Below are 24,907 nucleotides of genomic sequence, written 5' to 3'. Positions count from 1 at the left end.
ACAGCTCATCAGTAATAGAGTGCCAGGTGGATGCTCACAGCCATGACCATGAACAAAGCATGGTACAGCCCTAAAGCAGGTACCTATTGAAATCCCTCATAGGGAAATGACGGATCATACTGGAGGTCAAAAACAACATGAGTTTGTCTACAAGCCAATCACTATATGTTATAAATACAGAGGCTGGAAAAAGCCTATTTGAGCTCTCCAGGGATCACAGAGAGCTGTGACCCTTGATCTTCCCCTGAGCTCGGGTGCCTCATACAGCTGACACCTCAAGTATCAAAGCTCATCTGCATACAAACACAAATGAGGGAGAAGGTGAGTAAAATTCACCAAAAGAGGAAAAATATAGTAAGAGTGTGACTGAATTTAAAACTAACTCCCAAATACAATGCAGTAAGTGTACTTGTGAGAAGCTTGTCATTCTCCTATCTTTAGCTAAGTCCCTGTTCTCTCATAGCAAATTCTGTTGAATCATTGTGATAAGCTGGCTGATGATTAAGTGCTGTTAAGAATCATATAGTCTGATCTTGTGATTTGCCATGAAAGCGTTAATAAATCTTAAATTGCTGCTAAATCAAAGTGTGTAAAAATCTATTTGCACCAAATTGGTGTCATCTGCAGGATGGCAAGCAATGTCACTTACTACCTACAGAAGTATAATATTAATTTTAAACTTGTCTTCCCATGAGAATTGGCCCTTCATAATTCACATGACTGGGAAGCAGTAGAAAATAAGCTAAATGTTGTAAATAAGCTAAATGCTGCATGTAAAATGATAGGAATATGCCCAGAAACTTCATATTGGGAAGACAGGACACAACCTATAAAAGGCGAGATTTTCAGGATGAAATAGAGGCACATAAAACTACTGAATTGCTGATATCGATAAAAACAGAATAACTGCAAAAAGAACGTAAGGAAGCTCAGCTGAAAGAACAAAAGTAAGGAGAATGCACTGAAAATATGTTAATACAAGCTCTGACCCACCAGTATAGTTCAAATTAGAAAACTGTAGTATCTCCTGAGGAATGGGATGGTAATATTTGAGGTTACTCCTGAACCTCTTCAGTTTACAGCTACACTCATTATAAAATCCAAAGAAGCTGGTTGACCTCAGGGTGGTGGATGTGGTAATATGCCTTGGAAAACAATCCCCTAAGAAACAATTCAAACAGCAAGTTTACAGGAAAGTACAATGAGAGACTGAAGAAAACTGGAACAATACTTATGGAGGGCCTGCCTAACTAGGGGAGATAGGATTTTACTGAATGGCAATGAGGCTAATGGATACGGGTGCCCTAGTGCCTTTTTGAATGCTGGCCCTGACACCTGCATGATTCCCATTCAGTAAAAAGTAGGGGGGCATTTTGGGCTGGTGGAATACACTTATTGGAGAGAAAAGAACTGTCTATTACACGCATTAAATCCCTGTGCAATCTCTCTGCTGCTATTATGAAAGCTGTCTGTATTCAGGCTATTCCTGAGTGTTCCCACATGTTCCCATTTTGAGAACTGTAGTCCACACTAGGCTAAAGCCATTAATTAGGGGAGCCCCTACCACGCTCAAACCTTATCTTTCTGCAAACTGAGACCAGATCAAGAAGGACATTTAACTGTAAGGGTTATCATTGGTGAAGCTGACCAGCAAGACATACTTCAAAGACATCTCCCCATTTGGGCAGAATTGATGCATGATGTTATAAATTATGGGTGACAAATGGGAATGGATGATGCATCACAAGGATTAAGGACTCAAGTTAAAATGTCAGGTTAGACAAACACCCCAAAATGATCCTCAAAATACTAGACACAAGCCCACTGCTTGACAACGGAAGCCTGGAACAAGGGATGAATTATGGAAACAAGTCATGGCATAGGGTGTTCCCAGAGCTGTTATTCACAGACAACTAGATGGAATCATTCTAAGCATGATAGAATTGATAAAAGCTTCTCAAAGGTAAGCCACTGCAATGTCACCTGCTACTGCTCCACTCTAAAGAGCTTCTTCAGGAACCCCTAATTCTTACTGCCCTCTGTGAAAAAATACTGGAGGAATTGCAGGAACAGAAATCAAAAAACAGGTAGACCCCAGATGGCTATTAGACCTGTCTGTCCAGAAAGTTGATGCTTAGCAATGCGTAAGTGATTATGGACTTTATGTTATGCTTCTCATAGTTCCCCTCCAGCACCCAACTAAATTTATAATACATACAGGGGCACACATATCTGTACTTACGCAAACTGAAGTAGTCATGTTAGTATTATGACAACCTAAAGTTAAATTAACCAGCACTAATGGGGGCAGCAAACTGCCCCACCACTGAAGTAAACATTTGACTTCTGGGCAAGAAATAAATAACCTCAGTTTGCTTTGCGGTAGAAGATGACTATAAAACTGTTTGTTGTTTTAGTTGTACCAAGATGGCAGCTACAAAATGGTAGTGCCTGGTCACTTAGATATGAAGTTACAGAGTTGAAACTAAAACTGCTACTCTCCATCTTCTTCATGTGGCACCTACACTCCCTGATTCAAGTCTAACTAATATTCCCCAATATCTAGCATTGGCTGCTGCCAAAGATGGAATTTCAGATGTTATTGTGAATTTACAAGTCTCAGCAAATTATTTTTGGCACACATTTCCCCATACAATTTTCTAGAATGGCCTGCTTGTGAATGTGACAATAGATGGTGCCTTATGATTGATTATGTATTTCTCAATGCCAATACTGAACCCTTAAAAACAGCAGTCCCTACTATTGCAAATGTAACTGCCACTCTACAGCCAGTCACTCATAAATGTATGGGAGTTCTGTATATAAAGGTTATATTCTTTATTCTCCCTTGCAGGAACAGGACACACTGTTTTGCATTTACTTGGGAAGGGGTGCAGTACCCTTTTAATAGGTTTCCCCAAGGTTATAAACCTACTATAAATACTACTGCTCATTAAGCAGAGTTTTTACAGCAAGTATCAGTTTCATCAGAAACCTGTTTCTATCTGTATGTAGATGACATTCAAATTGGGGGTGATTCTGAAGGGGCAGTAAGGACAGATGCTGCCTCTGTATGGGAAGCCTTGAATAGTGCTGTAGTTGTACCACTAGCAAAGTTCCAGGGACTTGCCCCAGAAAAAAGATTTCTAGAGACGTGATGGATTGCTGGCAGTGCTTCAGTTCCTCCTGGTACCTTGGAAAAGACAGAAGCTTTGCACCCTCCACAATCCAAGAAGAAGCTCCAGCAAGTATTGAAAATGATAGGATACTGGAGAAAGCATGTACCTGAGTTTTTGATTATAGCCATATCCCTTTATTCCTTTCTATGGAAAGGAAAGGAATGGGAATGGACTGAGGAACATAATGAAGTTATGAAAACTTTACTGAATGAACTGTGAACATACCGATCCCTTGGGCCAGTGCACCCCTCTGATCCTATTGTTGTAGAATGGGGCCCAGCATCTGATTTACTGTAATTTGTTCCAAGTCTGTCCTAATGACCTGAAACAACCTCTGTTGTTTAGTTCAACTGCATTTAAAGAGACAGAACAACTATCTTCTGACTGGGAGAAAGGGGTTTTACCCTTATTTACAGTCGTGAAACATGTTGAGAAAATACATCAGGAACAGCACTTAACAACTAGAGGACTGCCTAATTTAATAGAGGAAATTTTGAAGGGAACTGCTCCTCCATGAGGAATTGTTCAAAAACTCATGCTGAGAAAATATTACGTTTATCTAAGAGGAATCACTGACAATATGCAATTAACTGAAGGACAAACCAAAGATTCTAAATCCCATATAACTACAAATAGTGATCCTTTAATTTTGCAACAACCTTTCAAACCCTCACCAATTCTAGTTGTTTTACCCTTAACTGAAAACATGCTGACCAAAGGTATTTGGTTCACAGATGTTTCAACTCAAAGAATAAAAAGTATATAGCCGTGGGCCTTGTATCACCATCAGCAAGCAGGCAGTGGAAGACAGAAAAGGTAGTGCACAAAAAAAAAAGAGAGAGAAAAAAAGAGAGAACTCAAAGCTTTGTACTTGCCACTCAAAACAGAGCAAAAGTAAAATACATGGACTCCTATGATGTTTGAGCATGTGTCACATAGTGGCTCTGTCAACAGCAAACCTGGAAATACATGTAGTATATGAATAGATCCCCAGTTTGGAGAAATGAAGATTGGCAGTTGTTTTTAAACATAGCCAGGAACGCAGCTTTTAAGATGGGATGGGTAAAAGCTTATGCTAAAGATAATGAGCCTGCCACAAAATGGAATCAGAAGGTTGTTGACTTAATTAAAATTAGGAAGATCACTATACATCCTAAATGGTATCGGCTAGGAGAATTTTACATCTCAAGTTAGGACACAGTCACAAAGATGCCCTTTGCAACACAAAACCCAAGGTTGGCCCCTGTATGGGAAAGCATTTGAAACCATTCTTATTGGGTCCCCTCAGTGTTGACTCAGATTACAGACTAATCATTCCAATAAAGCACCATCTGCACATTAATGATGGAAAAAGCATTGTGGTCTACCTAGCAAGTTGATTACATTGAGCCTTTAAAATCATCCACCAGGTACAAGTATATTCTGACAGGAATAGAAGTGGTGTCTGGACTCTGAATGACTATGAAATGCCAAACAGCCAACAGGCAAAATACTATCCAAGGTCTTTCCTCATGATTCTCAATTTTGTCTACCCCTCACTCCATTCAAAGTGATAAAGGCTTTCATTTTAATAGTAAAAAGGTGCAAGAATAGGCAAAGCAAGAAGGAATAAAATAGGTGTTCCATACCACTCCATACTACCCACAGTCCAGAGTATAGCATATATAGTGTATATATATATACACTATATATATATGGTGTATATATATATATAGTGTATATATATATATACTATATATATATATATATAACAGTGTAGTTAAATGAGCCAATGGGTTACTGTAAATCTTTAGCCATATGAAGGGCAATAAGACAGCTGTCTTTCAAAAACTCAGCACCAGCTGAATAAGTGGTAGGGTGTCTTTGGAAGTCTAGTTATTCATGCCTTCTTAATGTTTCCTTTGGATAAGCCTCTTGATAACTGGCATACCTGGTGTCCAATGAAACCAAGACAGCCCATCACAGTAAAATTACCTTCTACCAGACTAATTTAGTACTGATGACCCTAATTATGCCACAAGGATCTCTGGCATGGGATGCCAGTGATAAAAGCAAAGCATAAAATTAGTGCCAGATGGATTTATTCTGCATTTTAAAGGGGATAAGCTGTTCGGCCTTCCCCACAGAGACCTGTCTACCTTTCTTTCTTTTACGGTAAACAATGAATCATACTAACACCACAGGAATGACTAATCTACTGGATGTTGGCATTTTCATATTGTTTGTCTCCTCATTGCATTAATCTGCTGGGATCAGTCTTGACAGCAATTATGACAACAGCTATATGCCCCTACCCGTTCGCTTGCTAATTGGAGTGGATATACTCACAATTACCAAAGCACAAGATCCTTGTGACTATGTATTGGTAAAATACACTGGGAGTTTTGGACTAAAACAAAATTTAAAAGATTTAAATATATTGACCATAGTCATACACAGAACCAAGACATATTTGAAAAACTAATGGAGTTGGGATAGGGAAGGTATTAATTGAGTTCACCAACTCTGGGTGACACCAGGAGAAGAAATAAAAATAGGATGCCAGGTGATCAATGGATCTATTCACCAGAAACAAACAAACACTGCTGTATGTCATGCAGTTTCAACTTGAGAGAAAGCAGACAGAAAATTACATAATACAGCAAATTGTACTCTGGTACAATTTTACCTTAATACACCTATTTTTCTAATTTTGTCAATAGGCTTACTGTGGTGTAGGGCTAGAATTTATATTCAAAATGGACACATGCAGAGTGTGGGAGTTGTATATGATGGGCTCATGCTTACATGGATTTTGTTGAATTTGCACCTAACATCTACCTCACTAGATCCCTAAATTTAACTGCAGTAGCACTACACTATTATGTTACTCTTTCTAGATGGGAGTGGATTTAAAACAAAAACAACAACAACAACAAAGAGAAAGAGAGGATTTGGAGCAGTGGACCACTGTATTCTATCCATCTTTAAGGGAAATTAAAGAGGACATAATTTTAATAGGAAGCTGTATTGAAAATCATACTGAATGTACAACAGCTTCATCCATTACTGTAAAATATGCTGGAAGTAGAGATGGACATGTTCCTGATCATACAAACATCTGTCCTTTTGGACATGAATGTTGGTATAAATTTACCATACCTCATTAGATAGTAATGTGCCTTTGGGTAGACCCCAAGTCCTGCTCCAGCTTAGGTCTCCAGTATCAAGCAACCACCACCCCCAGCTTGGCCTCCTATTAAATTGTCTCCTCACATTTATGACACTGGCCCTTACATAATTAAAAATACAGGAAAACAGCAAGTTTTCTTTAATCCTCATTGGCTCTTAAAAAGGGTAGAGCTAACACAGCACATCAATGTGTCAATAATTAGAACAGAGTGTTCTGCCTTTTTGGGAGTAGCCTACTCCTACTGGTTGGCATGGTTACATGGATGATCCTTAGAGATCACTGGAATAGTAGAAACAGGGCTAGGAGCACCTGGAACAGGACTGGGAGTATTGAATAGCATAGGTTCCTAATTCCTAAAATTCCTAATGAACAAACTAAGTGTTACTGCTGTTGACGTAAACAAGTCAGAATACTCACTAAAATAATCTTTGTTATCCCTAAAAGCAAGACAATGGCTCTTATCTGACATTCTGTATCATTGGGAATGAACTGAAGAAAATGACCATCAATTAATTGTAAATGTCCTTGGAGCAACCCAAGGTATAGAATCATAGAATGGCTAATACCTCTTGCCTTGAGATGTATGCAAGTGCAGTTATGGATACAGTCCATAGTAGCAGCCATTATTAAAGAAAGTAAAGGAGGAACCCTACCCACTGAAATGTGTGAAGTTATTTGGGATAATGCATTAGAGTTTGAAAGAGTTTCAGTTGTGGTGGCAACTAGTCAATTTTATTTATTATTTAGAAGGTGATAAGATTATTACCTTTGTCCTCACTATATGTAATGCACCAGTCAGTACATATTATATACCCAAGCATTGCCTTAGAACTAAATCATAATGATACCACACTATATCCCTTAGAGCATAGTCTGTAGGCTCATCAAAAGGATGAAGAGTGGCAGACAATTGATACAAATGCGTGCATTGTGCAGGAACAAAAAGGTTTCATCTGCAAAAGTAATGCTCTCAAAATTCAAGACATCTGTTTGGGCACAGAGCAAGTTTTCTGTCATTTCAAAATACACAAGCAACAAAGCTCCTAGAACTATGGTCATGTATATCAGGAAAGGATGTGTATGCATGGGAACATTGTGTGATTATTTGCTAATAGATGATATTGTTCGTAGTATAACCAATCACTCTAATCTATGCATGTGTAACTTTTCCATGACCATTGGTTATGATTTTAATTTCTCTGTATCCATAATTATTCATGAAGATTTGTCTTTTGACTACATGTTATATATTGAGCTGCAACTGACACCTATTGGTATGTACCTGCCTTGAATCAACCGACTTCTCCATCATCCTGATTTGATGAACCTACAACAACAAGCACAGATATCATGACAGAAGACTCTTCTCACTGTCCATCATGACAGTCAAGGAGTACATCAAGCACAGCACAGAGTCAAAAAGGATGGAGAGTACTGATGGTGAGAAGTCCTGTTTGGTGGTCTCTTATGGCACCCAAAGTGCTGAAGCTGATGCTATACCCCCTTGTGATTTTATTAGTTCTTACTGTATTGTGCTTACTGTTAACCATTGCCTTATATGTTTGGGGGATGACTAGATAAGCTGTGCTGCTGAAGATAAAGTGAATTGATTGTAGTCACAGGGTAGAGTATGGCAAGCACATTTTTTACATGTCCTGCTCATATTTTAGTATTTTACGTGTCCTGCTCAGGCTTATGAACCACAGTAGGGCTTGATGTATCTGTTCCGTGAACTGGATAGCTCATCAGCAATAGAGTGTCAGGTGGATGCTCACAGTCATGACCATGAACAAAGCACAGAACTGCCCTAAAGAAGATACCCATTGAAATCCTTTATAGAGAAATGAGGGATAACATAGGAGGTCAAGAACAACATGATAAGGAATCTGAGTTTGACTACAAGCCAATCACTTCATGTTATACATACAGCAGCTGGAGAAAGCCTATCTGAGCTCTCCAGGGGTTGTATCAGGCTATGGCCCTTAATCTTCTCCTGAGCTGAAATGCATCTCAGGGCTGACTCCTTGAGTGTAAAAGCTCATATGTAGGCAAATACCAACAGGGGAGAAGGTAATTCACCAAAAGGGGGAAAAACCTAGTACAAGAGTGACTGAGTTTAGAATGCACCTCAAACACCATGCTGTAAGTGTACTTGTGAGAATCTTGTAATTCTCGTATCTTTAACTAAGATCCTGTTTCTATTGTAGCAAATTCTGTTGAATCATTGTGTTTAATTGGCTGATGATTAAGTGCTGATTAAGTGCTGTTAAGAATCATACAGTCTAATCTTGTGATTTACAGTGACAGTATTAATAAACCTTAAAATGTTGCTAAGTCAAAGTGTGTAAAAATCTATCCGTGACACTGCCCTGTGCTCAGGAAATCATGGTTTGAAACACAGCAGAGCAGCATGAGAGTTCAGGTTAGTACCTTCACATCAGTATAGTGAGGTTGACCTCTAGAAAATGTACTTCTCCAGCAAATAGACAGTGAAGCCTTGTGCTGTTTGAGGAATACTGCTCTCTGGGTAGTAATCAGGATTTTTATGTGATATTCAATTAGTCTAAGGAAAAATATTTGTGAACTGTACTTACTGATTTAAGTACCAGCTCTACTATCATTCTCAGTGTGGCAGCACATAAAGGACACAAGTGACAGGGCAGGGCTTATTGGATGTTAATTCCAGCATTAGGTGCTGAATTGCTGAAATCTGTTTTATCTGTTTTATCTGTTTTATCTGTTTGTGGTTTTTTTGTTTGTTTGTTTGGTTGGTTGGTTGTTTTTTTTTTTGTTTGTTTTTTAATCTGTTGTTAGCTGATAAATACAGACCAGTTTTGAAATTCACAGTAACAATTTCTTGAATGAAAAAAGGCAGAAATAATGATTAGCAGCATAGATATTGCAAGAGCAAAGTAATTCGGATGCTCCTTGCTTGCTTATATTTCTCGTACTGGTGAATAAAGACAAATACAGCTAATAATAGACTAGATCACTAAGTTTTATATAAAAATTTCCTTAGGGCATGATATTGAGTGTTATTTGCTGCCCATATCCGAGGGATTCCTCATCCTGAATATTTTCTTACTGCAGTTCATAGCTATACTCTCAGATGTATCACAAGCCCTACTAAGCTTATTCTTTTCTGCTGTTTGCTTGGTTGGTTGTTGCTGACTGGACCTCAGTCTCTCCCCCACCCCCTTCCTTTTTACACAATAGAATTGAGGAAAATGGCAGCGGCTGTGCTTTGATGAGCATCCAAGTTGGAGTTGTCAGCATGGACAAAATGCCCTGCTCATTTGCTAATGCAGGACTCTGCAGCTGTTTCTTTCAGGTGGCCTGATTGTGGCCACACTATCACTCCTACAGTTCACTGCTCCTGACAGTCTGGAAAGATATCTAAATCGTAAAAGTGGTGGCATAGCTTTTTTTGAGGAATTATTTCTAGATGATTGTCGTGTTAACCAAGGAAAACCTTAAATTTACCCTTCTTGCCCTAGGGGAACTCTCCTGTCCCTGCACACAGACCTCTCAGAAGACCTTTGCAGCCTGTCTCTGCTGTAGCTTCTGTAGCTGAGCTGGTGAGGCACAACGTAACATTTGGTACATAAAACATTTTTGATACAGCCCTGTAAGTAATTCATCTGCTCAGCCAGTGGCTAGTTTTGCTTAGGACAACACATAAAGATTAGGAGCCATGTGAATTTTCTAGCTACTTGAAAAATCAGAATGCAAACAGGAAAACAATAAAGAGCAAGTTCTCTCTTTTCTTTGTGGGCCGTAAACACTGCCTATTTTGTCTAAAACAACACCCTGACATTCTGTCTTGAAGCAAAACAGTTCAAACAGATTTACTCTGTGCCAAGTTGCTGGCCAGTCAAAAATGCAGAGAGTGATTTAAGAGCTATTTAATACCACTTAGAAGGAGTTCTGAAGGCTCTGTCACCAGGGCTAGTGGGGTAAAGCTGAGCCAAATGCTCTATGGGGCACGATACCCTGGAGAACAATGGACTTCCTTAGCAGAAATGAAGCAAAAATTCATTAAAAGCAGCCTACCGTTCTCTGCCAAGAGCTGCATTTCCTGCACAGTGGTGTTCCTGCACAGTGCAGATTGCTGCGGGGCGAGGTGAGCCATGGTGCCAGGTGGGAGCGGTGACAGCCAGAAGCAGCTGGTGGCTGTCAACCATGGGGTCTTTCCACCTCCCTGTGAGGAGCGGGTCCGCCTCTGCTCCTTCTCAGCATGCTTGTGAATATTTCAGCCTGCAAGGGGAAAAATAAAGCTTGTTGTATTAACTGTGACATGCAGGCAGCTTTCTCCCTGCCTTTGAAATAAGAGGCCAGTTTGGCCACATGCCCACATTTTAAGCCCCAGATTTTATTTTTCTTTCATGGTTTTCCTTCCTTTTGTGACTAACCCATTTCCACGTACAAACATGTGTGTTGTTCTATGCTTTTATTTAAACTTAAATTGTTGCTGCCGGGGGGGTGGGGGGTGGGGACAGATGGACAGATGGATGGATGGTTGGACTTTTTTTTTGTTGGCATTGAGCCATTGAGGCATTAACAGTGGTACGGAAAACTGAGTACACTACCTTGGAAGTCTAAAGCCTTTTTGTTTTTCATTCATGTTTTGTAGAACCACAATTCTTTGAGACAGCCATGTTAAAGAAAGTTCGAAAGAAAACAAGATATGATTTTATGGAAGCCTTTTTTTTTTTTTTTCATGAGAAGTATTTATTCATATTTGCCTGATGATCAATGAAGTTTTAAGACCTTGCCCACATGGACATACCTCTTTGAAACTTGGGGTAAATCCGTAAACTTTATGCCATCTCAACCCAAGGCTGCAAGCTAAACTGAACTATTCTACATCCTCAAGAGTCTCTCTGAGTTCCTGTATGATGTTTGACAGTTGTGTAAATGGCAACTTCCCAAGAAAGCAAATTTCTTCCTTGCAATTTTTACATAAAATATAAGTAGCTCTGTAAGCAGTTGGATATTTAAATGCAAATTTGCCAGAGCTGAAACTAGAGACCACTGTTCTGAGGCCATCAATGCATATGAAGAAACAACAACAAAAACTGAATTTCATAATTTTTCTCTTAACTATTACCACTTCTTTAGTATAAAGATTAATTGAATGGGTAAACTGTATTCTGAGCTGTGTTTAAGTTTGTTTAGGCTTTAGAAAGTCATTAACCTTTTCATTTAGAAAAGTTTAAATTGACATATTTTCAAATATACTCTTCCTACAATCACAATAGTATTAAAGCCTTTGGGATCTGTGCTTCTAAATGTGCACCAGCACTTTTACCTTGCAGACCCTCTTACATTTTCCAATGATAGGGCTATTGTAAACAAACAAACAAACAAACAAAAAACAACAACAAAACTTGGTAGCATCCTATTAATTTCATGCACAAAATGAACCATCTACACTCTTTGCAGATGTTCCTTTTGGGATCTTACAATCCAATGTCCTAGTTTCACTAGTATTACTTCTCAGCTAAAAAGAATATATTCTGCAGAATTTGAGCTGGCATGTGTACCTAAATAACCAAGACGTGCCACAAATTACACGTTAATCAAATGAAAGGGAACAAAGGAAACATTGGATGACTCTGTAAGTGTTGTATTTAATTTGGATAAATGCAGTTTTCATTAAACAATGAAGGTAAAAATCCTTGTGTATTTTTTAAGATTTACTGTTTAAATAGAGCAATTGTTTCCTCATAGAAGTTCACTGAACTAAGTTTATGATTGATGTTTCTTGCATACCTTTACTCACAAAAACTACATATAAAAAATGTTTTAAAATTGTTTTGAGAATTTTGAGTCTAATTATAAAACTTCTTGAGTCTAATTATAAAACTTTAAGTATACAATTTAACTTTTCCTTTAGAAAAACAAACAAAACCAAAACAAACAAACAACAAAAAAACCCTGTGTCTATTGTGTCTATATGTGAGTATGTATTTTTTTGGTTTTTATTTTTCCCCTCAGAATTCTGAATTCAAAATTCTCAAGACAAGGTGCTTTATATAAACTGGTTGATATTTATTGCCAAAGATTCAATTTGTATAGAAAAAGGTCTACTATCAGCAATGATCTACTTTTTGCACAATGTATTCAGTACTTCAGGAAATCAGCAAATAGAATACAATATTTTCAAAACTGCAATGGAATTTTCAGGAAGTACTTCAGAAGAAAAATAGCTTATTTGAAAATGCCCTCTAGTAAATTATATAAAACAAAACCTTGTAATAATAAGTTTGTTCTAAAGATGATGTCACATGGAGTTTTGAATTATAAGGAAACACTGCCAGAAACCATCAGACTGCAACCACGGTATTGCTTCACAAGGTGGCACAATTACTCTTTGTATTGTGCATGTGTATTTTTCTTCAGCCACCAATGAAGCGGTTAACGCCTAATCAGTCACCCAACATAGCTGTAATACAGCCTACTTATATTAGAACGCAGAAAGCATCGGTAAGATAGATACTGAACTTACTCATCAGGCCCAGTCCAAAGTGTGTCGCAATCAAAAAGCTTTCTGGTGTCTTTAATGGAACTTCAAGTTTCACCACATAATCTTAATTATTGCTTTCAACTTCAACATTATTTTTGTGTAGTTTTCATAGAGTTCACTAACCTTTTTTTTTTTTTTTTTTTTTTTTTTCCCATATTATTATGCAGAAGATTATTATGCATACTTTTTGGTGTGGTTCCTTACTCCCTGAATACAATTGGACTGATTTACACAGCTGACTTGTCTGCTGGACTTAATGATTTTACACAAATTGAATAACTTTATTCTTTTTCTGCCCATCACTGTGAAAGCTGGACTTGAAAGAACAAAATATACTGGGAGGAAGGGAAGGGTTTGTTTTGGTGAGACCTGTTGTAGTCACAAGCAATACATTGTCTCTCAACATTTCAGATTTGAAGAATCTTCTCAGTTACACAGAACTCAATAATAGCTATTGCAGTAAAAGATGAATAACACACACATCCAGAATGAAGCATTCTGGGTAACTATAAGTTATCCCGTACACAATGGGACCATAATATGAGCATCTAGCAGGGTTAAAGGAATTAATAGAGTAATTTTTTTGTTCAGATGTTAACTGATTAGTTTTTTGTTTGAAAATGTCACATGGTTTGGTGACACAAATTCTTGGAGGAGGTTATCTACATCTGTTTATATATAAACTTGTCACTCTTGTTGTATCTAATTTGTAGAGTAAGTAGAAGATAATTATTCAGTTCTTCTGGGAGCAATAGCTCCTCACCTTTGTACATACCCTACTGCTTCCTTTCTAGAGTTTTTGTGAGTTTGTTTGTTTTGTTGTTTTTAGTTTACATTTTAATTTCCTCTGCCATTTTTTTTTTCCTTTTCTTTTATTTAAAAATGACTTGAACAACCTTCAGAGTTTTTTTGTCACCTACGTCTCAGGTAGTGTCCCCCCTTTTGACAAAACAAAACAAAACAATACAATACAAAAAAAAAACAAAAAAACAAAAAACAAAAAACAACAACAAAAAAAAAAAAAAAAAAAAAAAAAAAACAAAAAACAACAGCAACAGCAACAACAGATTATATGCTATGCATCTCCTTCATGTAGATTGCTTCAGCCTTCCAGTTGTACAGTTAGGTGTCAATGTACAGAAGGTATGACTTCTAAAAGACATGAATCCATGAATCTTGTATATTAACTTTTTTCTTTTTTTTACTTTTTTTTTCCCTAAGACTTCACATGTCCAAGCTGATCAAATGGTGCTGCTACTACAACAATTGTTAGAAGGTATTACAGTAAAATAGCTTTTGAACTATTTTGTCTCATGAGCAGTTTTTGAAGTTTTTAAGAGAACTACACAGATTTTTTTCTTACTGTAAATATTGTAGGTAAGTTACACTAAGCAAGGAAGACTTTTACTTTCAATCTTAATCTTTCTACTTCCAATCAGTACTCAGAGTACATTGAGAACAATATGTTTCTGCTAAAGTCTTTAAAAGAGATTTTTTTCCCTTGTGGTGTTTATGACCGTACTTACCTCTTTTCCAGACTGGTGCACAAAACTATCCTAAGTGCATGTGGAGATGCAGCACACTGCTGATTTTCTTTTGAATGGAAGAGTCTATCCTGCCTAACCCTTACATCTACTACTAGAATAGTAGGCCATAAAGTGTGATAGAAGTGTTAACACAGGAAAAATATCTGCATTCTCTGGTATTGAAAATGTGCAAAAAGCCAAAAGAAACAGACTTCTCCAGCCAGTAGTTCCACTGAGATGAACAGGTCTTCAGCTCCTCTGAAACATTCTCTGGATTCCCCTGCTTGAGATGTTTTTGAGAATGTTGCCCAAAGCCACTCAGTTAAATCCAAAGCACAAATCTTGGGATGACAACTGCAGAACAAGCTCCAAACCTGAAAACTCCAGGTTTTCAAGGATTTGGGAAAAAACTCTTCTACAGTCTCTATCACTGCACACTTATAGTTGCTCTAAAGAGCACACCTGCTTCCAGGTGACGGAATCCTGTTGGCAGATGAGTTGTCTATGAGGGCTGGAGCACCTCTCCTGTGAAGAGAGCCTGGGAGAGCTGGGGTTACTTACCATGTAAAACAGAAGGCTCTGGGGAGATTTTATAGCAGTAAGGTCCCTTGCAGTACTTAAAGGGGACCTGCAGGGAAGATCAGAGGGACTCTTTAGTGGGGTTTGTAGTGATAAGAAAGAGGGTAACTGTTTTAAACTAACAGAGTAGATTTAAATAAGATGTTAGAAAAAAATTATTATTTATTTTGAATTTGGTAAAGCACTGGAACAGGTTGCCCAGAGCAGTTGCCGCATCCCTGAAGTATTCAAGGCCAGGTTGGATGGGTCTGTTGACATCCTGGTCTAGTAGGAGGTGTCTCTGCCTATGGCGGGGAGCGGGAAGGGTGGGAGAATTAGATGATACCTAAGGGTCCCTTCCAAACCTAGACATTCTGTGATTCTATGATGATTCTGTGATTCGATACTTTCTCATTCTGTGGCTTCAAGGGGGAGGATGGTTTGACGGTGGATTCTGTGCTCTTCAGCCACTTATCTGATCTGGTGTCAGGATCAAAGCCTATGATGTGATGTGTTACAAAATATACCTGTATTGTAGGCTAGACATCAACATCAGCTTAATGGCACACAAAAGTGTAATGCTGGGAAAGACCCATCTTTCCTATCTTCATTGAGTATTTCCTATGCAGGTCAGCCCTTTGGGGGAGAATTGACACACAGCCTCCCAAACCCCTTAAAATCATTTGAGACTATGTCTTCCATACAGACCTATAGGTATTGTGGCAACAGGGGAGGAAGACAGTAAATACTGCTGTCCACTATATAGGAGCATTTAGTGAATCCCAGTTACAGGTGTATGGATGCTTCCTGTTCATGAAAGAGCTGTCTGGTCTCATTTATCTGTGTTTCAAGACAGAGCAAGGTAAAACAGCCTTTATAAAATAGATGTAAACAGTTTGAAAGATGAGCAAGATACTACAAGTTTAATAAAATTTAGGGAAGTGGTCACTGCACCGAGCCTGACTGAATTTAAGAAGAGATTGGACTGTGCACTTAGTCACATGGTCTGAACTTTTGGGTAGACCTGTGCGGTGTCAAGAGTTGGACTTGATGATCCTTAAGGGTCCCTTCCAACTCAGGATATTCTATGATTCTATGATTCTATGTACAAATAATCAAAGTAAACTCAAGTGTCATAACAGTTCTTCATAAATAAATGTAACAAATGTTGAATTTGAAAGGGTTTCTGTAAATATGTTTTTCACAACCAGGCCTATAGTTGATATTATTTCAATTTTGACTTTAATCCAGATATGAATTACAGTAATATGGAGTTCTGTGTTTGTCTTTCTTTAAATTGCAGATCAAGTATATTCACTTCACAAGTGAAAGATGAGTTTTGTAATAGCTGATGCTGCAAACCCATCTTGAAACTAAAACCCAAGTTTCTGCTGGATTTTCAGAACTACATATAATTCCAAAAGATATAAAGGCTTTGCTTTCAGTAATGCCTGTTTCACTTCACTGATCTCAGTTTTGAACATGGGTGAGTAAATGAAGCTTCAGAAATGGCCCTGTGGACAACAGGAAATGAGCACAACACTGCAGCTGAACTCCTGCTCCGTTAGCTGTCACTGCTGTGCAAGGAAATGGTAGGAAGACAGTAAGTGTGTAGATATGCCTGAATACACATAAGAAGCTGATCTGTCTTGAAAGAACGGGTTGTACTTACGCAAGATTTGGCTGGGTCCAGTGACCAGTAGAATCAACAGAAAAGACTTCAGTTAAGCTTAGGAGTATGGCTGTGATGGTTAACAAATCGAACCTGTATCACTGTATCATTGAATCACAGAATTGTTAGGGTTCAGAAAGACCTCTAAAATCACCTGGTCCAACCATCCCCCTACAAACCAATATCACTTGCTAAACCATGTCCCTAAGCACCAGGTCCAACCTTACCTTAAACACCCCAGGGATGGTGACTCCACCATCTCCCTGGGCAACTCGTTCCAATGCCTAACCACTCTTTCTGAGATTTTTTTTCCTAATATCCAACCCGTAATTACTTTTTTTTTAAAAAAAAAAAAAAAACACACAGTATGTAGAAATGCAGATGGTTCTAAGAGTCAGATGTTGCCAGTACCATGTAACAATATCAAGATGAGCACAAACACCCTGGACATTAATAGAATATGATAAAAATAAGGACAATAAAAACTGTTTCTTAGGTTATATACCATTATTTTAGATGATTTCCCAGTTGTATAATAATAAATTAATTAATAAATATGTGCTTATAAAAATGTTAAAGGAAAGCTGATAATTAAAACTACTGCTCTGTAAGTGATGTGTATATAACAACATAACAACACTGAATCCCCAAGGGAAATTTCAAGGTTAATGCTTTCATAGGTGCCTTCTATGAGAACGCTGAAATTTCTTTGTCTTATGCAGATAGCTATGCTAGCTCTGATTTAAACAATTTTGTGTGCTGGGCATATTACTATCTTTCACTTAAAGCCAAACACTATGATTCTTCCATAACTTCATATACCTACCAGGGAGCCATTCAGTGCTTCCTCATGATATTTTAAAAAACAAAAGCAGAAAATTGATTTCAAGCAGGCAAAGAAGCTTTGTTTTGGCTTCAAAGACTCTGTGACACTATTGCAAAATTTTCAGACTTGTCTGATTAGTGATTATTAGTGTCAACCCAATCCTTTTAAAAATGAGTATTTTAGTCATGAGTTTCTTGGTTCATCCAACAAGCAGATCAGTATGTCACCTTGTTTTATTAGGCTGTGTTTCTTGTTTGGTTGTTGTTGTTGTTGCTGTTGTTGTTTTCCCCTAGTTTTTTTTTTTTTGTGTGTGTGTGTGTGTGTTTTGAAAATGGCATTAATTGTCATTATTCTTTGGTAACTTAGAAGACTTTGAATTCACCTTACTGATTGTTACAATATAAATTTAAGTCATCCCTCAGACTGCTTTTTTGAATTCACACTATATCACCAAGATGCTCTTAATAATAATACAAAATAGGTATCTAAAATTGTTTTCCAAATCTAAAATTCTCTAAACCTGTCCTTAGTATCTCACAATATCAATAAAAAAATATTATATGTTAAGGTAGATTTTATTCTGTCTTGGGGAGAACATGCTGTGGTTGTGTACAATGGTTTAATTTGGTCCAAACACACACAAACAAAACCAAATTCATATGGAGAGCTGAGATTCTCATAACTCTGATAATCCAATTAAATGGCCTCTTAGCAGCTACTTGATATCTTGATGTATATCTTGATGTATATCTTGATGTATATCTTGATGTATACATATACTTATGTATATATTTAATATTGCTATTCTATGAAGCTCTCTTTAGAGCAGAATTTAACACAGTTAATTGTCAGGAGGTCTATTTGAAATAACAGCTCTACTATATCTGGAAAAAATAATTTTTCCTTACAATTGCTCTTCAGTTTTCTTTTACTGCTGGCATACTCTCTGTTTTAGCAATGAATTCCTAAGTCAGGAAAGAAATCCTACTGTTTTAGTGGACTTATCTGTGTATGTAGGGTATCGGGGAGTGAGTTAAATAAAGCTGGAACACACTACAGTTCAGTGAGCTTCTTTCTGATGGGAAAATTAAATCAGATGCTTTCTTTTCCCTGTTCAGCTCTAATCTGCTCCTGGGTTATATATGTTTCGGCAGACCAACCCATACATTTATAGCTTCATTTCTTAATATTATTGACACAGGGTATGGGACTAGTGAGATAAAAGACTGTGCCCAAAGATTCCATTTCACAACCACAGCCTCACTTAAAGTGCAGTTTGCTTTAGTCAGTGCTTTTCACCTGTGAATGCTGAGAGGAGATTGTTAATGAAGTTAAGGCTATCTTGTTTTAGATGCTTTTTTTTTTTTTTTTCTTTTTTAGCATGACAGACATCTCAGCAAACTAGTTGAATGAGAACATCTAAAAATGTTCCAGAGACTTATCTTCCTTTATTTCCTGCCCAGTTTTGAATTTAAAGCCTTCCAGTAATTCCTAGCAAACTGTTGCTGATGGCTTTAGATTTACAGCTGAGAAGAACATGTCTTAAGACTCCTACTAATGAGTGAGAGAGAAGGTTTGAGAACAACTATCTCTGTCTGCTCCTCTTTGACACTGCAGACATGTAAACCATCCCTTCAGACATGTTGAAGACAAAATGACTGGGTTCTGTGTCATCACAATTACTTTAAAAACATAGTGAGTGTAAAAAGGTGTTATTTGAATTCTGGATTCTGGTGGTATCTGATGACCTCTCCTTCCTGTATATGATATATATATATATATATATATATATATATATTCTTAGTTTAAAAGTATTACAAAAGACTAATACACCTTCATGTTTCTGCAGTTCCTTCAACAAAGGACAAGTGTGTAAAAAGTTATTCAGAGGCTATAAAGCTACTGGGGTGAAATGGGAGATTACATTTTCTACATTTTTTTTTTTTTTTTTTTTTTACAGGAGAAAAAAAATGCTGAGAGACTCCCCCACGATTACAATTTGAAGTACATGTCACAGTGGACAGAAGGCAGATTTTCTAATTTTCAATCCAATATTTATTGCAAAACTGTCTTTCAAGTTTTTGAAGCTATCACCTAGCCTCATCTTCTATTGCTTCCAAAGACATTCAGTGTGACATTGATGACATTCTTACCAAATGTATCATAACATGTAACAAGACACATAGCCATGAATTCATGTTATTTGGTTTAACACATCATTTTAACCACTACTTATTTTAATTTGAAAGATATTTCAGGTTTCATTACTTTCCTGTACACAGAAGCAGGACTGTTTTTAACCACTAGATGCCACAGTTGCTCATATAAAAGAAGTCCAGTCTGTGCCTTGGTCTGTCCATATAGAAAAATAAAAATAAAATTCTTCAACAGATTTCCCTGCAGTGTATTAAAACACTGGTTTAGCATTGAGATGAAAATATAACTGCAGGTACACATCTGTAATATTTCTGCTCCAGATACACTTAAATACCCTTATACACTGTTCCTTTATAGCCTATTTTGAAAACACACACTTTAAAGCTCAGTTTCATTTTGGAAGTGTTTAAAATATTTATGGTCCCACGGGTCTCCCTGCTCTTTTATTTTATTTATTCTTTTTTTTTTTTTTTTTTCCCCTGACAAAAGTAAGTGCTCTTTCCCCAGCTCTCAGACCTGAGGAGTCAGTGCTGCTGACACTGACTGAAGGATTCATTTCAGTATATGTGAAAGCAATGGAAGTAGCCCAGTGTCAGACACCTGTGCAAGCCCACAACAGTAAGTTGTCTGAAAACTGAGGAGGCTGTGGCAATGGGGTTGTACAGGAGCCCTTGCTGCTGGAAGTAGTACTGTGTACGACTTGCTGGGACCCAGCAAAGCTGTGTGTGGGAGTGGAAAGCAGTGGGAGATAGTATTTTTAAGTGGAAGACTCATATGGAAAGCTGAGACACTAGTAATGCTGATAATCCCTAAAGCTATGGTGACTGCTTCCTGAAGGACAGCTGTACATGAAGTCCAACTCTCACGGCTGTTATCACAGCCTTTCTGAGGCAGGAAATCAATTCACAACCATTGCCAAGTCCAGCAACGCTGGTTGCCACTTAACAGCTTTTAATTTGTTAAATGTCCTCACCTTTTCTCAGCTTTTAAGTGCAGATTAAAGTAAAATACAACACACACAGGAAAATTTAGGAAGGAAGCATTGAGAAAAGAGATCACCCAGGCAGCCTGCCCTCTCAGCTTTCTGCCTGCTACTAGCCCAGGTAGGACAGACCCAGGATCTACTGCCTTGTTGCAAGTAGGACAGCTCGGGGGGAATTTATGTGCATGGACACATTGCTTGGGCTGTCATTTTTAGTGGTGACAGCTGTGAGTGAACACATACGTGGGCCCGTTACCCACAGCCTTGCTTCTTGGCATGATAAATGCTCCAGCCTGCCTACACATGGAGAGGAAATGAACGATGGGCAGCTTTGGAAAGGAGGCTCTGCCTTGGGGAAGCTGGAGGGTATGTTTTCTGTGCCTGATGCTTGCACAAATCAAAAACACAAAGAACACACAGTCCATTCACTGCATTTTCCAGGAAAAACTGAAAATTACTTCTGTAAGTGACTTCTTCATAGCTAAGGACTGCGCTCATCGAGCTTAGTTTTTTTCTGTTAGGTGTGCAAACTAATTTCTATCTATTTGGAAAAAGGCTCGAATCTTTTTCTTTCACTATTCTTTCATCGCTTTTGCTAGCATCGCACAATACCAGCATTCATCCCCCTCCTCTCATGTGAGAGTTAATAAAAGGTTAAGTAATAGACAGCCATAGGCTTAGAGAACTACAAAAATGGGTGATTTCGCTGGCAAACGATTAAACATATGCTCCAGTAACCTGGATTAATTTCAGTGAAATTGCAATTTGGGTGCTAGGAACCATTTACCTTTATGGATCTCACACAATTACATTAGGACTGAATACAGACACAGGAGATCAGAGGGAGATCTTAAAACACCGGAATTGCTGCAGTCTGTGTAGGCTACCCAGCTGGCAGCCTGCGGACAGCGCAGTCGGGGTGAAGCCGGGGGGGGGGGGAGGTAGGTCGGCAGGATGCGGATCTGCCCCAGCATCTTGGAGTTCGCGATCACGTTCCCGGGCCGCGGCAATGCGGGATAAAAAAGATGCGCTCGGGGAAGACGGCCGTCCTCGCCCGCAAAGTTACCAGCTGCTCCGTGCCGGGGAGCAGGGGCAGAGGACGGCCCCCCTCCATCTGCCCAGCCGGGACCACCCTGCCGCTGACACGACGGGACGGGACGGGACGGGACGGGACGGGACGGGACGGGACGGGACGGGACGGGACGGTCCCGCGGCCGCCCTCGGTCAGGGCGCAGCGGGGCGCCCGAGGAGCCCCAGCGCCCCCCCGCCGCCCCCCGGGGGTCGCCCCCGTCCCCCAGCGCCCCGCGGCCGTAGGGGGGCGCCGGGGGCCGGCGGGGCCGGGCCGGGCGTCGGGGCGGCGGCGCGGGGGAGCCGCCAGCGGCGACCGAAAAAAAAATCGCTTCCTTCCGGAGCGGCGGCGGCGGCTGCGACTTCCCCGGCGCGGCGCGGCGCGGGGACCGCCGGCGTCGTCGTCGGCGCCCTCCGGGGTGAGGCGCTCGGAAGCCGCGGAGGAAGGCGGCGGAGCGGCGAGCAGCGGGGGCCGGGGCCGCCGCCGCCGCCGTGTGGAGGAGGCAGAGCGGTGGGAGGGGCGGGGAGGGACCAGCCGCGGCGGTGACAAGGTGCCAGCGGAGCCGAGGGGCCGCCGCTAGTGCTCCGCCCGCCCGCCCGGAGAAGTTTGCCTCGGGAGCAGCGCGGCCGCCCGGGCCGCCGCGGCGGGGCAAGGGAGCAGCGCCGGGAGCCGCCGGCCCGGGCCGGGGGTCGCCTCCGTCGGGACGCGGCGGGGGGACGCCGCCCCGGCCGCGCCATGGCAGCGCGGTCCCGGAGACCCTGGCTGAGCGTGGTGCTGGGGCTGGTGCTGGGCTTCACCGCCGCCTCCTGGCTCATCGCCCCCCGGGTGGCCGAGATGAGCGAGAAGAAGAGGCGCGGCGCCAGCCTCTGCTCCTACTACGGGCGCTCGGCGGGGCCGGGGGCGGCCGGGGGCGCCGCGGTGGCGGGCGGGCAGCAGGCGGCTGCGGCGGTGCTGGGCGGCACGGGCGTGAGGAGCAGCCCCTGGGCGGAGGAGGGCACGGTGTCCAGCCCTGCCGGCGGCGGGGAAGGGGAGCCGGAGGAGGAGGAGGAAGGCGGCGAGAAGCGGAGCGGCCGGCCCGGCGGCAGCCACAACGGCAGCGGGGACTGGGGGGGCGCGGGGGGCTGCGCCAAGCCCCGCAACTTCCTCTACGTGGGGGTGATGACGGCCCAGAAGTACCTGGGCAGCCGGGCGGTGGCGGCCCAGAGGACGTGGGCGCCCTCGGTGCCGGGCCGCGTGGAGTTCTTCTCCAGCCAGGGCTCCGCCGCGCCCCCCGGGCTGCCCCCGCTGCCCGTCGTCGCCCTGCCCGGCGTGGACGACTCGTACCCGCCGCAGAAGAAGTCCTTCATGATGATCAAGTACATGCACGACCACTACCTGGACAAGTACGAGTGGTTCATGCGGGCGGACGACGACGTCTACATCAAAGGTGACCGCGGGCGCCCCGACGGCCGGAGGGACAGGGGGAGGGAATGAAGGGAAGGAGGGAGGAAGGCGGGGGACCCCCGGGGAGGCGGTGCGCGGTCCCCCGTGGGCGTGGGATACGGGTGCTCCGGGCGTGGGATCCTCGGGGATGCTCCGCCGTGGGTCCCCTCCTCTCCCGTCCCGTCCCGTCCCCTCGGGCGGGGCGGCGCCGCCGGGAGCCGGACTCGTCCCGAAGGCTCCGGTTTGGTGCCCTGCGGAAATCAGCGCTCGTAAAAGTTCTCTCGGTTGGCTCGCTGGCACCGTAGCTGAGCCGTCGCGGCCCCTGAAAGGCGACTTGTAAAGCTGGGGGTGTGCTTCGCCGCGGCCCCGACGCCGTCAGGGTTCTGTAGCAGCGCTAGGAAGGATGTTCTGAAACCTGCTTCCTTTTGGTGTGTGTTTGCTGCTGCCAGAAAAAAGGTTGTGTTCTGGTAATAAGAGTAAAATCGCTGTTACTTGTGAAATGTACTGTTCTTGGGTTAAAAAAAAAAAAAAGGCTATAAGCATAAACCTAGGTTAGAGGCATCGTACAAACTGTTGAAAGTTAACTTGAGGTAACAGCACACTTGCCTATTTGTCACTTGGTTTGTCTGAATCATTTAATAGACTGCTTGTTCGTCAGCAGTCATTCATCTGTGAACTACACACACACATGTACATGTGTTTGGTTGAAGAAGTAAAAGGTGTCACCGTTTTCTTGGGGCTCGTTTCCAAGTTGTAGAAAACCTCTCTTTAATTGGATCCAAAGTAAACCTATCCATCAACTCTGAATTTCAAGTAAATATTAAATCACAGTTTCTTGCAAAAATAGGTAAGCTTTGTAAAGGAAGTGTGTGTAAACAATGTAGCACAAGACATAGTTTGGAAAGTGCCTGATTTTCACCAGGATCCTAGAGGAAGTACAGGAAATTATTCTGTATCAACCTTATGCTACTTAATTTAGGTTTGTTCTTGTCTTTACAAAAATCAATCACATTAAATGAACCTGACACTTCCCCTCACTGTCCTCCTCAACCTAGAACTATATTGACAAATTGTCGCGCTTTAGGGAGTTTTAAACAAGCAGGGGACAGTTTTCCATCAGTATTGGTTGAACAGGACAAGGTTTTGATCATATTCCCATGTAAGTCTGAGAAATGTAATCTTGTTCAAGGATATTTTCAAGTAGGCGTGTAATACTGGATTGGAAGTTGTTTCCTGTGATAGTCTGAAGTGCTTCTTGCATTTAAAAAAAAAAAAAAGTTTGAGATAGAGGAAAACAGATGGCTGGCAGAATAGACAGAGAAATAACAGTAATCTTTTATCTTTCTCAGGTGAAAAATTGGAGGAGTTTCTTCGCTCATTGAACAGCAGTAAACCTCTGTACTTGGGACAGACTGGTCTGGGCAATATTGAAGAACTCGGAAAACTGGGGCTTGAGCCTGGAGAGAATTTCTGCATGGGAGGGCCAGGAATGATCTTCAGCCGGGAGGTCCTCAGGAGGATGGTGCCACACATAGGTGAATGCCTTAGGGAGATGTACACCACTCACGAGGACGTGGAGGTGGGAAGGTGTGTCCGAAGGTTTGGAGGAACACAGTGTGTTTGGTCATATGAGGTAAGTAACAGTATTTGTTGCAAGGTGGTGTTTGTTTACAGGGTTTTGCATCTTGCAACGTAAGTAGCTCTATCTGCCATCTCTTCCCACCAAAATTATGCTTTAGTGCATGCATCAGATTGTAAACTGTAGACTGCAAGGAAAAAAGATAGGAAAACATTCACAGCATGTTGCTGCAAGCA

At 41.1% G+C, this 24,907-nt stretch overlaps 1 protein-coding gene and 1 long non-coding RNA gene across 2 annotated transcripts in view; one reads left to right on the top strand and one right to left on the bottom strand.

Moving 5' to 3' along the window:
- Positions 1 to 10,601, bottom strand: part of LOC119714445 (uncharacterized) — a 39,041-nt gene extending 28,440 nt beyond the window's left edge. The window contains exon 1 of the long non-coding RNA XR_005261676.2: positions 10,405 to 10,601. This is a non-coding gene — a long non-coding RNA (uncharacterized lncRNA). The remainder of the gene's footprint in view (positions 1 to 10,404) is intronic.
- An 11,651-nt stretch (positions 10,602 to 22,252) lies between these two features.
- CHSY3 (chondroitin sulfate synthase 3) overlaps positions 22,253 to 24,907 on the top strand; it is a 187,606-nt gene continuing 184,951 nt past the window's right edge. The window contains exons 1-2 of the mRNA XM_027446158.3: positions 22,253 to 23,096; positions 24,442 to 24,725. Of these exons, the coding sequence (XP_027301959.2) occupies positions 22,406 to 23,096; positions 24,442 to 24,725 (975 nt within the window). The 5' untranslated portion in view covers positions 22,253 to 22,405. The remainder of the gene's footprint in view (positions 23,097 to 24,441; positions 24,726 to 24,907) is intronic.

This window comes from Anas platyrhynchos, chromosome Z, assembly GCF_047663525.1.
Source record: "Anas platyrhynchos isolate ZD024472 breed Pekin duck chromosome Z, IASCAAS_PekinDuck_T2T, whole genome shotgun sequence".
Taxonomy (NCBI): domain Eukaryota; kingdom Metazoa; phylum Chordata; class Aves; order Anseriformes; family Anatidae; genus Anas; species Anas platyrhynchos.
Note: the sequence above shows the minus strand (reverse complement) of the source record. Positions and strands in the feature narration are given on the sequence as shown.